At 57.3% G+C, this 14,968-nt stretch overlaps 1 protein-coding gene across 1 annotated transcript; it reads left to right on the top strand.

Moving 5' to 3' along the window:
- Positions 1 to 759: 759 nt before the first annotated feature.
- On the top strand, positions 760 to 14,619 carry LOC129631152 (C-type lectin domain family 18 member C-like). The gene is given in 13 exon segments (XM_055551968.1): positions 760 to 898; positions 1,466 to 1,557; positions 3,587 to 3,826; positions 7,746 to 7,843; positions 8,237 to 8,358; positions 8,506 to 8,613; positions 8,980 to 9,072; positions 9,391 to 9,497; positions 9,835 to 9,968; positions 10,162 to 10,189; positions 10,192 to 10,417; positions 11,693 to 11,784; positions 12,261 to 14,619. Coding segments are annotated over 13 exon segments (1,875 nt in total). The 3' UTR covers positions 12,657 to 14,619.
- Positions 14,620 to 14,968: the final 349 nt, after the last annotated feature.

Below are 14,968 nucleotides of genomic sequence, written 5' to 3'. Positions count from 1 at the left end.
CGCTTTCCCCCGCTCCAAGCTGGCAGTCACGTGGGTGGGGGCACCAGGGCTGGGGCCCAGCCCCCCACATCGCTCAGAAGGACCGTCCTAAGGCACCCATGGAGTAGCCCCCGCCCACTCCCCTACAAACCCATGGCCCTGGTGCCCCCACCCACCAGTGGCACCTGACTGGTGTGCGGTTACCACCTGCTTATGTTTAATTCATGACTGGGGGTTGGGACGAGCTTCCCAAGAAAGGAAAGAACTCCCCTGGGATCTTGCCCAGTTCCTGCCCGCCCATAGGGCACGAGGCCCCAGCCTCCCTGGGCCAGGGGCTGGGAAGAGAAGCTGCTGATGAGCCTGGAGGACACTATTCCAGCCTGGGCATTGCTATTATTCGTTAATCTGCAGCCCTGGAATGTCTGCGGGCCAATCAGCAGTGTCTTCGAGGGCTCCCCGAGGGCTCCAATAATCCTGCAATGATTAGCAGGGGCCACGGGGTCACTGCAAACCACTCAGTAGGTTGGTCGACTGGCTGTTGGCGGGCAGGCAGGCGGGCAGGCACACGGCTGGGGGAGGGAGGGCGCCCCGGGATGGGAGCTGTCTGCCTCCTTCCATGCCAGCGCTGACAACCGGGGCTGTCCAGACACCGATTACTCAGCAGCCTCCCCTTTGTCTGCCAGCCCCGTGCTACTCCTCGAGATCGTGAATAGCTCCGTCCAGTCTGGGAAGTAAACTGGACTGCTGAGCCAGGCAGAGCCCAGAGCCATCACCAGGCCCATGTTGAGGCTGGAGCCCTCGCCCAGGCCTGGAGGCCACCGGCCTGGCCTCCTGCCCTTGCTCCTAGCTCTCCTTGGCACAACGTGGGCAGGGGTACAGCCACTCCAGCTGCAGGAGCAGCGGGTTCCAATGCCTGAAGGTAAGGGGGCCACAGAGTGAGAGAAACGTGGAGATGCTCTGAGGGTCCCAGGGGGCTTCCAGGAGCCAGTTCCCAGGCCTGAGCCCAGGCAGGCTGGTGCAGTTGAAAAAGCCACCCTGGATCATTTTGGGGGCCTGAGAGGGGTGCTGGAGGATGGAGCTGGGGCAGGAGAATGAAGGGGCATGGGCCCCAGGGTGGGGGGAGGGAGAACAAGGAGGTGCCCTGCGAGCCGCAGGGGAGACTGGAGGAGAGGAGCCCCAGGCAGAGGGGCTGCCGGGACCCCAGGCTGCGGCCCCTCCTCACACCCAGCCCCCGTCCCGGGCACATCCCCTCGGTCACCCCACCCCAGCTCTCAGCCTCCTTTACACCCACACCTGTCTGTCTCAGTCCCCCTCCTTTCTCCGCCTCTCTCCTTCTCCCCATCCCTCTGCCCCGGTTCCCCATGTGCCCACCAGCGTCTGCCCCGTCTCGGGTTTTGCTCCATAAGTGCGAGGCTGCACCTCATTGAGCCGCGCGGTGGCCCCAAGGGCCGCTGCCCAGGTGGCCTGACCTTGTCTCCCACCCTAGTCTTGAGCAAGAAGGAGAGCTTCCTCCTCGTTTCCCTGCACAATCGCCTGCGAAGCCGGGTCCACCCGCCTGCGGCCAACATGCAGAGAATGGTGCGTACCCCTACCCTCCCGGCTCACGGGGCGGAGGGGCGACCCTGACGGGCTGGGAGGCCCGACTGCGGCCAGGAGCTCTTGCACCGGCAGGGCTGGAGGGGTGGCCGCCCCTGGCCCACAGCGGGCCGGCCGTGCCTGATCACGGGGAGAGCCACGGCTCCCTCCTCCCGGAAAGACAGCCCTCGGGCTTTGCTTGCATCCCTTCTCGTTGCCCCGGAGACCAGAAGACATGGATAGAGTGGGGTCCCCTCCTCCGGGAAAGCGGAGTTCACAAAGGCGTCCCAGCGGGAAGGGAGGCTCGTCGGGGCGGGAAAGGCAGCCCGCTGGGCGGGGGAGGGGGCTTGTGTGCGACCCAACCCTGCTTCTCCAGCAGTTCATCCAGGCGACCAGGAGGGGCCCCTTCACCCGGGCCAGGGAGGGGGTGCAGGGTTTCCTAGCGCTCCCTCGAGGCTGCGGGGTCGGAGGTGTCACCTTGGGGCCCCCCAGTACGGCCCCCGGCTGCCCCCGCCCACGTAACAGTCCAGGGAGCGAGGGGGGACCAGCGTGGGGCCGGCCAGGTTCCCCATGGCTGCTTCCCACAAACTCCTCCGAGGCTGCGGCGACCTTGAGCGCTCGGGGTCAGTTTCCCAGGAGGTGGGGGCGGGGCGGGGGGTCGCCTCTCCCCTTTCCCGCCTCTGCATGTGCTCAGCCCCTCCCTGGGGCCCAGGTCTTGGCTCCCGACTCCCACACGCACGCAGCCCTAGGGCCTGGAGTGAGGGTGCTTCTGGTCAAGCCCTGCACTTCCCACGGCCCTTGTGCCTAAGAAAAGAGCACCTCATTAAAAGCTCAAGTGGAGCCCCACGGCTCAGCCTCTGTCACACGCACAGCTCTGGCTCTGGGCACCCATGGGAGGCTGAGGCCCTGATGGGCCCCGTGCAGCCCCCATCAGCGGTGAAATCACAACCACCGTCTGCTGGGGTCAGGCCCTAAGTGCAGCACTTTGCTCCCTGCAGCCATGTAATCCTCACACCATCTTATCCTGTGGGTACCTTATTACCGCCCCCCCTTTTTTTTGGCTGTGCTGCATGGCTTGTGGGATCTCAGTTCTCCCAGCAGGGACTGAACCAGGGCCCTGAAAACCCAGAACCCTAACCACTAGGCAACCAGGGAGCTCCCACCTTACTATCCTATTTTACAGAAGAGTATGTTGAGTCTCATGGAGATTAGGAGGTCACACAACTGGAATGAGGTGGCAGGGCTGGACCAGGGCATGACAATAGAGTGACACATGTCATCTTGGTTGCTGAGGCCCCTGTTTCAGAGGAGGGGGCTGGTGGATGGGGGCAGGGACGCCTGGTTGGGGAGAGTGGATTGGGCCCACTCCAGAGAGCTCTGCCTGCTGAGATCAAAGCAGAGGCCCTGGAGACCTCTTACACCCTCTCCGGTCCGGTGTCCCAGCTGGAGCCCCTACACACTCTAAAACCAGAATTAGGGAATAAGACCCAGCAGCATGGCTGTTGCAACTTTTTACATCACAGAAGGGACACCAAGAGGGAGCCTTTCTGACAATGACCAGGGCCAGGTTCACCTAGCACAGAACCAGTTTGGAAGCCTTGGGCACAGCAGAGCTCACATTAGGGATGGGAAAGATTACAGCAGAGGCCCACCCCATCACCTGGGCTAGCACTCGCTCCCAGGAACACCCGGCCCCTTAATGGGGTGGAGTTCTGGGCAGGGCCTGAGGGTGCCATCACCGGAGGCTCTCAGTGCTGGGCGAGCCGGGCTCTGGGGTGGGGGGGCCAGATGGGTAGGTGGCTTTCCCACAGCCTGGAGCGCCCCCTGCAGGTCCTGCCTGCCTTTCCCTGGCCCCGAGGATGCGGGCGAAACCAGCTCACAGCGCTCAAGCCGCCAAGCGTGATCCCTGCTCGAGGGCTCCCCTTGCAGGCACAGGGCCTCTGGTCGTGCTGCGGTGCGGAGCAGGGGTGGGTCAGTCGGGCCTAGCCCGGGGCCCCTATTGATGCTGCTGTGTGTACCCCCCGCCCCCCAGGACTGGAGCGACAGCCTGGCCTGGGAAGCCCAGGCACGGGCGGCCCTCTGCGGTGCCCCCGCCCCGAGCCCGGCCTCTGTTCCGCGGGCCGCCCGGCACGTGGGCTGGAACGCGCAGCTGCTGCCCGCGGGCTCCGCGACCTTCGTGCACGTAGTGGGCCTGTGGTTCTCCGAGGGGCGGCAGTACAGCCACGCGGCGGCGGAGTGCGCCCCCAACGCCACCTGCGCCCGCTACACTCAGGTGAGGCCGGCCTTCTCAACCAGGGCCCCTGCCCTGCTGGGCTGCTCCGAGAGTCTACAGTTTGTCCTAAAACTGGTGGTCGCTTTTCCTCCCGTTCCTGCTGCTGCTAAGTCGCTTCAGTCGTGTCCGACTCTGTGCGACCCCAGAGACGGCAGCCCACCAGGCTCCCCCGTCCTGGGATTCTCCAGGCAAGAACACTGCAGTGGGTTGCCATTTCCTTCTCCTAAACGTACCTAAACGTACATTTCCTTTTGCCATTTGTGTTTATCACTTCAGATCTTCAGATCACATTTGTAAGATTTACTTCCATTGATTTGAGCAAGAATGGGAGATTCACTATGAATAAACTACATTTGGGGGGCATCTGGGGTTACTTTTTTTTTTTAAACTATTCCAAGTCACACCACAACACAGAAATCCCAGCTCAGGCCCTCTTGGACACACGGGTCCGGAGTTCCTCTAAGATAGCAGTCCCCAACCTTTTTGGCATCAAAGACATGTTTTGCAAAAGCCAGTTTTTCCACAGACTGGAATTGAGGGAGATGGTTTCCAGATGATTCAAGTGCATTGCATTTATTGCGCACTTTGTGCTATTATTATTCCATCAGCTTCACCTCAGATCATCAGGCACTAGATCCTGGAGACTGGGGCCTCCCGCCCTAGGATACACTTAAAAGGGGAGTGGCTGGGTCAGAGGGAGCACGCACGGACAGCCTTGCTACCTGTTGTCAAAGTGGTGTCCCCTACTCCACTCCTGTCCGCAAACCAGTTCTCACTTCCCAGTACTGTCAGCTCCTTAATTTTTGCCAACTTGATGCTGTGGAACACTCCCTCATTCTGTTTTTAATTTCCATTTCTCTGATTGCCCTGGGAGACTGAGCCTCTTTTCTGTTCTGCTTCATTGCTGGTTAATTTCATCTTTCCCTTAATAACTTAGAAGCATCTTTTCTATGTTCTTTATACTTTTGTTGGTCATATTGGTTGCAACCATATGTTTCTAACATATGGCTTGTATTTTCTCTTTGTTTATGTGACTTTTTATAAGAAATCTTCAGAGAATTTTAATACTAATGTAATCAGACTTCTCGTGTTTTTCATTATGGTTCATCCATTTGTTAGAAATCCTATTCAACTCTGACATCAGGAAGATATTCTTTCTTTTCTTCCAAAGTTTAAATGTTTTTCTTTTTTCATACTGAAGTCATTAAGCCACCAGGTGATGTAGAATTTCATTTTATCTTTTTTTTTTTACTTCTGTATTAAGTATTGACTCTTTCCCCCACGGACTCTAATGCCATCTCAGTCATATACCAAGCTCCCATATCTGTTGAGTTCTCTCTTCTTGTTGCTTTTTTTTTTTATTACTCTGTACATACGTGCTTTAATTATTATGGCTTCATAAATAGCTTTTTGACAGGAAAATCCCCCATATTATTATTATTGTTCAAAAGTTTCCTGGCTATTCTTGATTCTTTCTACTAATTTTTTCATATGAACTTAATAAGTACCCTTTACAGACATTTCTTTCCAATCTAAGTTTGTTAAGATTTTTAAAGTCATGTTCTAATGTTATTTTTTCACATATGTTGTCCAGTTTCCCAGCACCACTTATTGAATAGACTGTCTTTTCTCCGTTGTATATTCTTGTCATGGCTCATTTTGTTTCATCTATAGCCTTACCTATTTCCCTTTCCTCCCATATTATTTTTAAGCAAATTTTAGACTTCTAATTTTATCCATAAATAAGCATATATGTCTAAAAGATAACTTTTTCATTCCACACTCTACCAATGTAGAGGGCCCAGGTTCAATCCCTGGTCAGGGAACTAGATCCCACATGCCACAACTAAAAACAGCTTTCTAAAAAATAATCACAAAACCAACATTAATATATATTTTTAAATGTTAATGCTTCCCTGCCTTCCTACTTGCAGGACTGTAATTCATCTATGTACTGTCTGTTATAATAGTTAATCAAACACTAAAATACTTACATATTAGTAAACAGTTGTTACCCCACGTTCCCAGAAGGTACCTGTCCTAGCCTCTTCCCTGGAACACCTAGGATTTCTCTTATACCTAGAATCAGAGCAGGTGTATTTGTCACGGTAGTGGGTCTCTAGGATCCTGCTCCAGCCCAGCATCTATTCTGATTGACAAGCCGCTGGACCACCAGGGAAGTCCCTCCATTATAATGTCGTCTTTGATTTTGAAGTGTATGCTTCAATTTCCTAACTAGGTTTTCTCCTTTGTTGTTTAGTCGCTAAGTCCTGTCTGACTCTTTTGCGACCCCATGGACTGTGGCCTGCCAGGCTCTTCTGTCCACGAGATTTCCAAGGCAAGAATACTGGAGTGGGTTGCCATTTTCCTTCTCCAGGGGATTGTCCCGACCCAGGGATCAAATCCAAGTCTTCTACATTGGCAGGAAGATTCTTTACTGCTGAGCCACCAGGGAAGCCAGGTTTTCTCCTTTACTTACTTCTAAATTACTTCCTTTAGATTTTATTACGTTGAATTCATAGAATGTGATCTGTAAGACATTGGTTATCTGGTAGTTATTGAATCTTGCTTTGCAGCTATTAGGCTTCCCTGAGAGCTCAGCTGGTAAAGAATCTGCCTGCAATGCAGGAGACCCCGGTTTGATTCCTGGGTTGGGGAGATCTGCTAGAGAAGGAATAGACTACCCACTTCAGTATTCTTGGGCTTCCCTCGTGGCTTAGCTGCTAAAGAATCCGCCTGCAATGCGGGAGATCTAGGTTCAGTTCCTGGGTTGGGAAGATCCCCTGGAGAAGGGAAAGGCTATCCACTCCAGTATTGTGGCCTGGAGAATTCTATGGACTATATATATAGTCCATGGGGTCACAAAGAGTCAGACAGGACTGAGCAACTTTCACTTTCACTTTGCTGTTTAGTGAGGGATCAATGTCTGCAAAATTCCATGCACTCCTAAAAAACGCACATTCCCTACTTGTTGGAGATATATATATATGATTACACGGGCATATCTCCCAGCCTCATGCTGCTCATTTTTAGTGGCTACTGGAGTTTGCTGGGCTATTCTTGGGTATTGACCATTTGTGTTATTTCCAAGTGGCCACTGATTCTAATACTTTAAACCTAAGTTTTGAATACTATTAAAAACCTGTATCAGGTAGCTATTGATGCCTGACACACTATCCCAAAATTTAGCATCCTGTGATTTTGCAGCTTGGCAGTTTGGGTTGGGCTCGGTTGGGAGTTTCCTCTGGTCTTGGCAGTACTCACTCTTGCAACCGCAACCAGCTGCTGGGTGGGCTAGGAGCTGGCTGTCCACAGTGGCCTCAGTGGATCATCTCTGCCCTCTAAGGTTCTTCAGCCTCCAGCAGGCTTGTTCACATGGTGGCTGAGCATGAGAGAGAATGAGTGGAAACTGCAGGGTCTCCTGAGACCTAGGTTTAAAATGGCTAGACTATCATTTCTCCAGCGTTGTGTTGAGCAACACAAGCCATGGGGCCAGCCATTTTCGAGGCGTGGGACACTCCTCCTCTTGATGCAAAACCACATTTTGTAAAGAATGGGCTGTGGGGAGTTGTGAAGCGTTGGGGCCATTTTTGCACCGGCACAAGGCCTTTGATGTCCAGGTCTTCCTGTTGCCACTCTCCTCCAGCCATCCAGTCTCCCCGCCCTTCAGGTATCTGCAGACCCTCACCTCCCCACCCAGGAGGCCTTTCTAGACTATTCCCACCCATCCTTACAGCCCTGCGCAGCACAGCTGCTCTGCTCCTGGGGTCCCCAGGGAGGTGACAAAACTGTTTATCTGCCTGGTTTGGGGCAAAAGTGCCTGTCCTCCCCGGGGGAGCATCCTGCAGGCTGCAGGTCCCCAGACTGGGAGTGGAGGGAGGCCCATGACAGGGTGTCTGAGCCTCCGTGTCTCCTGCAGCTCGTGTGGGCCACCTCGAGCCAGCTGGGCTGTGGGCGGCACCTCTGCTCTGGGGCCCAGGGCGAGCTGGAAGCCTTTGTCTGCGCCTACTCTCCCGGGTAAGCCCCCTGCATGGCAGAGCCCTGCCGTCTCCCGCTGGGCTACAGGGCAGGGGTGCTCTCAGCCAGGGTGAGACACCCACACACCCATAGGCCTTTACCCCTGGGTCTGCACCCCTGGTGGGAGAGAGCAGCACCCAGGGTTCTGGCCATGCAGAGCGTGACTTCTGCTCAGTCGCCCCTTCCTGGAAGCACCATCCTGCATTCAGGAAATCTGTCCAGTATTCGTTTGGAGGTCATCTTTTCTCTCCTGGGAAATCTCCCTGTCTCACCCAGCTCCCTGACTCCCTGGTGGGGCAGGAAGGAACTGACAGGGCTGGGGCAGGCAGCAGGGCCTGTCCCTGCCACGGCCAAGGCCAGGTCCTTGCAGCCCTCCGCTGCTTGCTTTCGCAGAGGGAACTGGGAGGTCAACGGGAAGACCATCGTCCCCTACAAGAAGGGCGCCTGGTGTTCGCTCTGCACGGCCAGCGTCTCGGGCTGCTTTAAAGCCTGGGACCATGCAGGGGGGCTCTGTGGTAAGTGCCCCCACCAGCCGGTCTGATGCGGTGATGCAGAGGAGGGTGGCAGGCTGTCCCAGAAGCCCTAGCCCTCAGCACCCAGGGAGGCACTGGCCTGGCCTGCCCAGAGGAGACCCGCTCAGTGTTTCCTTTCGGTCTGACCAGAGGTCCCCAGGAACCCGTGTCGCATGAGCTGCCGGAACCACGGCCATCTCAACGTTAGCACCTGCCACTGCCACTGCCCCCCCGGATACACAGGCAGATACTGTCAAGGTGAGGGGCACCTGGAGCCGGGTCGGGGCCCCCGGGTGAGTGAAGTGCACACAGCATATCCTCATCCAGGAGGCATCCACTGAGCACTGACTGTCGGCCAGACCCTGAGCCCTGCAGGGGATTGCAAGTGAAACCGGATCTGGCCCGTAGGCTCTGGGAGGGTGCAGAGAGGGCAGCTGAGGATCCTGGCTGGATTCCTTTCCCGCCCATCCCCCAGCTCTGTGACCACGAGCAGCTCCCCAACCCCACCCAGCTCTGATTCGCTTCTCTTGACAAGATCAAACCAAAGATGCCAAAGAGCACAGAGGAGCCCCGGGCGGGTTTCTTGCTGGGGTTGGCATCCGTGCACATCCTCCATCCTGGCAGTGCGGTGCAGCGTGCAGTGTGTGCACGGCCGGTTCCGGGAAGAGGAGTGTTCCTGCGTCTGTGACGTCGGCTTCGGGGGAGCCCAGTGCGCCAGTGAGTCCCGCCACACAGCCCACACTGGACCCCTCAGTGAGGGCTGGGTCCCACCCGGACCAGCCCACAGATGCCCATGGTGTGCACTCTCGCCCACTCCCTGAGTGAACTTGGCCATGGTGGGGGGTCTTTACACCCCAGAAACAGCACTGCTGCAATCACAGATTATCTTTTTTGAGAGAGAGAGCTGGTTGTTACGTATTTACCAGCTTGGGAGCAGGTGGCCGGGGAAGGGGCACCCTGAGCCTTAACACCCTGCAGGACAGGAAGCGTGACCTCTCTGAGGTCCCACACGAACTCAGGCTCCCCTCCCGCCAGCCAAGGTGCGCTTTCCCTTCCACACCTGCGATCTGAGGATCGACGGAGACTGCTTCACGGTGTCCTCGGAGGCGGACACCTACTATGGAGCCAAGATGAAATGCCAGGTAACGCTCACCCCGCCTTCCCCCCAGCTGCCCCCTTAATGGGGGACCCTGTTTTAAGAGATGCATTCCTTCGACCTCTCAACTTACTAATGCTGGCAAGCAATCCCGATGTATTTAGGACACTGAGCAGGTGAAACAAACCCTTCCCAGGCTGGGACCCTGCCAGAGGAGAGGTGGGCAGGGGAGAGGAAGGCGGGAGGCTTTGGTGGGGATGGCTGGCTGGGGACAGCCTGGCCGGCACATAGGTTTGACGTCCGTGGCCACGGTGGGCGGCGGGAGGGACAGGAGGGGCTGGCCTGCGCTCTGGGGCCAGCATGACCCAGAGTGGGGGTTACAGGGCAAGGGCGGGGTGCTCGCCCAGATTGAGAGCCAGAAAGTGCAGGACATACTGGCCTTCTACCTGGGCCGCCTGGAGACCACCAACGAGGTGACCGACAGTGACTTTGAGACCAGGAACTTCTGGATCGGTGAGTGCCTGGGTGATGTGTGGGGGGGTGCTGTGTGTGTCCGCGCACGAGCAGTGCTCGTGGGGCTGGGACGCCCACGCCCCTCCAGGGATCTGCGCTGTGGTAACCCGGAGCCCTGCCAGCAGTCAGGGCATGGTGAGGGCTCGGAGCCCAGAATGGAGCCACAAGTCAGGCTGATGCGTCCCCTCCCCAAGGAGAGAGCTGACAGAGAGGAGCCGGAAGTGCTGGGAACGGGGTCTCAGGGCTGGGGGCCCACTGGGCATCAGGCAGCAGGCTCCGGACAGGCCCTCAGCCCAGGGAGTGGGTGGGGTCTGGAGACCTTGGGTGTGGGGCCAACCTTGGCTGCTGTGGCCCAGGGCTCACCTACAAGAGTGCCAAGGACTCCTTCCGCTGGACCACTGGGGAGCACCAGTCCTTCACCAGCTTCGCCTTTGGGCAGCCAGACAACCAGGGGTGAGCCCTCCACTGCCCACCTTCCCACTGGGGCCTTCGTGCTGAACCCTCAGACACGACCAGACCCCCACCCGCTGCCTCCTGCCCGAGCGCCCTGAGGGCCTGGGCCTCCCTGGGGCCCTCATGCCGGGAGGTGCAGGCGCGGCTGGGTGTGGGCCCAGTGCTAGACGAGGCACGTCCCTGACCCAGGGCTCACTTAAAAGACGGGGACCCCAGAAGGCTGCGTGCCCCCACCGTCCCCATCGTCCCCTCAGCTGCCTCTCCGTCTCCCTCCTATCTACCCTGCCCTGCCCCCCGGCGCCCCCTCTGCCCACATCAAATACCTAACGCTGCTCTCTGCTGGCCACCCTCCAGCATCAGCCCTCACACTCGTCTGCCCACCAGCCACCCTGCACCGTCTGGCCTTCAAAGCCCGGGGATGCCCGGGGCGGGGGTGGAGGGGGTCAGGGGGTGCACGGGGTGGGGGTGGAGGTCAGGGGTGCCCGGGACCAGGGTCAGGGGTGCGCGGGACCGGGGTCAGGGGATGCCCGGGGCGGGGGTGAAGATCAGGGGTGCCCGGGGCGGGGGTAGAGGAGGTCAGGGGTGCCCGGGGTGGGGGCAGAGGTCGGGGGTGCGCGGGGCGGGGGTGAAGGGGGTCAGGAGGGCCGGGGGCGAGGGTGGAGGGGATCAGGGGGGCCCAGGGCAGGGGTGGAGGGGTGGAGGGGTTCAGAGGGGCCCCGGGGGGTGGAGGGGGTCAGGGGGTGCCCGGGGCGGGGGCGGAGGAGGTCAGGGGTGCCTGGGATGGGGGCAGAGGTCAGGGGGTGCGCGGGGCAGGGCTGGAGGCGGTCAGGGGGTGCCTGGGGCGGGGGTGGAGGCGTCAGGGGGGCCCGGGCGGGGGTGGAGGCGGTCACGCTGTGTGCCCACCTAGACTCCCGAGCGCCCCTACCTCCCTGAGAGCAGCCATGCCGGGCCTGGGCCCGCCCCTAGACGGCCTCGGCCTGGTGGGAGGAAGGACGCAGCCTGTCCCATCCCCGTTGGGGCCTGGGGGCGGGGCTGGGGGCGGGCCGTAGCAGCAGGCGGAGGCGCCCCATGAGAAGGGAGGAGCTAGAGCGGCTGGAGGAGCAGGTGTGGAGACCCGGGAGCAGGGGGCTCCGACTCCCAGAGGCCCCTGTGAATGTGGGGTGGGGCACCGGGAGGCCCAGGCTGGGCGCAGGTGGCCCCCAGGAGGGGGCTTGGAGCCTCTCCCCGCCTCCCGCCTCCCTCCTCCGCCTGAGCACTCGCCGCCTCGGCCCGCAGGTTTGGCAACTGCGTGGAGCTGCAGGCGTCGGCCGCCTTCAACTGGAATGACCAGCGCTGCAAAACCCGCAACCGCTACATCTGCCAGTTTGGTGAGGGCTTTCCCGTGGCTCCCTGCCCTGGCCCCTGGCCCCGGGGGTGTCCGGGTGACAGCCCTGCAGGGTCTGCACACCGGGCCCGAGGCTCCCCTGTCCCCGGGGGTGTCCGGGTGACAACCCTGCAGTGTCTGAACGCTGGGCCCGAGGCTATCCTGCCCATCCTGGGCCTGCAGGCCCCTGGAGCCCGGAGCGGGAGACGGCCCCGGTCCACATAGACCCGAACTGCACCCGGCCGGGGATTTCTCAAGGTCTCTCGTCTCCGGCCACTAACGCCGTCACACTGGGCCCTGCTGGGTGTGCCCGGATTCCCTCAAGCGCCGTGAACTGTGAGGGCAGAGATGAAGCCTCGCCCGGCCCCGCAGCCCCTGCTGGGGGATCTGGGGGTCCCGTGGAGGCCATTTCTGAACCTGGTGCAGCAGGGCCCCATCCCAGGACAGTCACTGGCCCTTGTTCTTCCTCTTCCTTTCCAGCTCGCGAGCACATCTCCCGCTGGGACCCAGGGACCTGAGGTTCAGCTGTGCCCCTCCCCAGCCAGTGCCTGGGCACACAGCCCCACTGGCCCGCCTGCCCTCCTGTGTAGAACCAGGGCCTGGCTGGGACTGCGGCCAACAACCAAAGAGGTCTCAGACCTTGCAGGACGTCGGGCGGGGTACAAGAGAGGCCGACAGAGGCTGGTGGAGGAGGAGGGGAGCCTGGGTGCCCCCACCCCCGGCCTGCTTTTGATCAGGAAGATGGGGCTTAATCAGGCCCTGAAACAGGAGTCCAGACCAGCAGGGAGAAGCGCCTGCTCTGGTCCACCCAGGCTGGACCCTCTGGGACAGATGGAGGCTCCCCACCCCTCCACGGTGCACGCCACAAAGGATTAAACTAAGTTATGGATGAGCCAGACTTGCACATGCTCATTGTGAGTGGGGGGATTCAGACAACCCAGAATGGTTCCAGCAGACTGGCCTCCTCCCACCTGCCCCGCTCCCTGCTTACCCACAGGACCCAGGCCCCCTCTCCAGAGGTTTTCAGACCCTCGGTTCTGAATAAGGCGCAGACTCAGGAGCCTCACTCGCACCCCTGACTTGTAGCCCTCTCACCTCTGCCTCTGTGGGCTTTGGGTTTCTGTTCACACCTCCCCCTTTATTCTTACGACTGCTTCTCCGTGGCTCTTCTTTCTTTGTGATTACCTGAACTTGGGTCGTTATGGCCCCATGGCTTCCCTGTTCCTAGGGTGGTGAGAGGGTGAGTCCCAGCAGGTACTACCATCCGTGTCCAGAATGGCGCATGGCTGCTTGTGCAAATGTCGAGTCACTGTGCTGATTGGAAGGACAAGTATGGCCTTGGCTTGTGGACCTGGGAGAAGCAAATCAGTCAGAGTTCTTGGTGGCAACCAACAGAAACACAGAAACTGCTCTGGCAAGTCATGACAGAAAAGGAGCTTATCAAAAAGGCAATAATTTTTTTAAACGGGCAAAGGATTTGAATAGACAGTTCTCCAAAGAAGATGTACAAATGGCCAACAAGCACGTGATAAGATGTTCACCACCACTAGCCATTAGGCAATCCAAATAGAAACCAGAATGAAACACCACTTCACATCCATTAGGGAGGCTGTTAGCAACAAAACGGACAGTAACGAGCGTTGATGAGGGTGGGGACGTGTTGGGGCCCTCCTACATTGCTGGTGGGAAAGTATAGTGGTGCGGTCACCGTGGAAAACTGTGTGGTGATTCCTCGCAAGGTTAAGCACCACTACCATATGACCCAACAACTTAACTCCTAGGAATGCACTGAAGAGACATGAAAACAAGTTCTCAAATTCTTAAGCACAAAATTCACAGCAGCATTATTCACAATAGCCAAAAGATAGAAACAACCCAAAAGTCCATCAGTGTTTAAATAGCTAACAAATAGCAGTGTACACATGCAATGGAATGTTCAGTTCAGTTCAGTTCAGTCGCTCAGTTGTGTCCGACTCTTTGTGTCCCCATGAATCGCAGCACGCCAGGCCTCCCTGTCCATCACCAACTCCTGGAGTTCACTCAGACTCATGTCCATCGAGTCAGTGATGCCATCCAGCCATCTCATCCTCTGTCGTCCCCTTCTCCTCCTGCCCCCAATCCCTCCCAGCATCAGAGTCTTTTCCAATGAGTCAACTCTTCGCATGAGGTGGCCAAAGTACTGGAGTTTCAGCTTCAGCATCATTCCTTCCAAAGAAATCCCAGGGCTGATCTTCAGAAGGGACTGGATGGATCTCCTTGCAGTCCAAGGGACTCTCAAGAGTCTTCTCCAACACCACAGTTCAAAAGCATCAATTCTTCGGTGCTCAGCTTCCTTCACAGTCCAACTCTCACATCCATACATGACCACAGGAAAAACCATAGCCTTGACTAGACGGCCCTTTGTTGGCAAAGTAATGTCTCTGCTTTTCAATATGCTATGTAGGTTGGTCATAACTTTCCTTCCAAGGAGTAAGCGTCTTTTAATTTCATGGCTGCAATCACCATCTGCAGTGATTTTGGAGCCCCCCAAAATAAACTCTGACACTGTTTCCACTGTTTCCCTATCTATTTCCCATGAAGTGATGGGACCAGATGCCATGATCTTCGTTTTCTGAATGTTGAGCTTTAAGCCAACTTTTTCACTCTTCCACTTTCACTTTCATCAAGAGGCTTTTGAGTTCCTCTTCACTTTCTGCCATAAGGGTGGTGTCATCTGCATATCTGAGGTTATTGATATTTCTCCTGGCAATCTTGATTCCACTTTGTGCTTCTTCCAGCCCAGCGTTTCTCATGATGTACTCTGCATATAAGTTAAATAAACAGGGTGACAATATACAGCCTTGACATACTCCTTTTCCTATTTGGAACCAGTCTGTTGTTCCATGTCCAGTTCTAACTGTTGCTTCCTGACCTGCATATAGGTTTCTCAAGAGGCAGGTCAGGTGCTCTGGTATTCCATTAAAAGGAATGAAGGGGACTTCCCACTAGGGGTGGTCTAGTGCAGGGGAACGCGCAGGTTTGACCCCTAATCAGGGAACTAGATCCTACCTGCTGCCACTAAAAGACCCTGCATGCCATAGCTAAGACCCGATGCAGCCAAACAAATATTTTTTTTTTTTTAGAAAAAGGAATGAAGTACTAATACAGGCTACCAGGTGGATAAACCTTGAACACACTATTTTAAGTGA

The sequence above is a fragment of the Bubalus kerabau genome, chromosome 17, assembly GCF_029407905.1.
Source record: "Bubalus kerabau isolate K-KA32 ecotype Philippines breed swamp buffalo chromosome 17, PCC_UOA_SB_1v2, whole genome shotgun sequence".
Classification (NCBI taxonomy): Eukaryota; Metazoa; Chordata; class Mammalia; order Artiodactyla; family Bovidae; genus Bubalus; species Bubalus kerabau.
The sequence above is the reverse complement of the archived record's forward strand: the minus strand, read 5'-3'. Positions and strand labels throughout refer to the sequence as shown.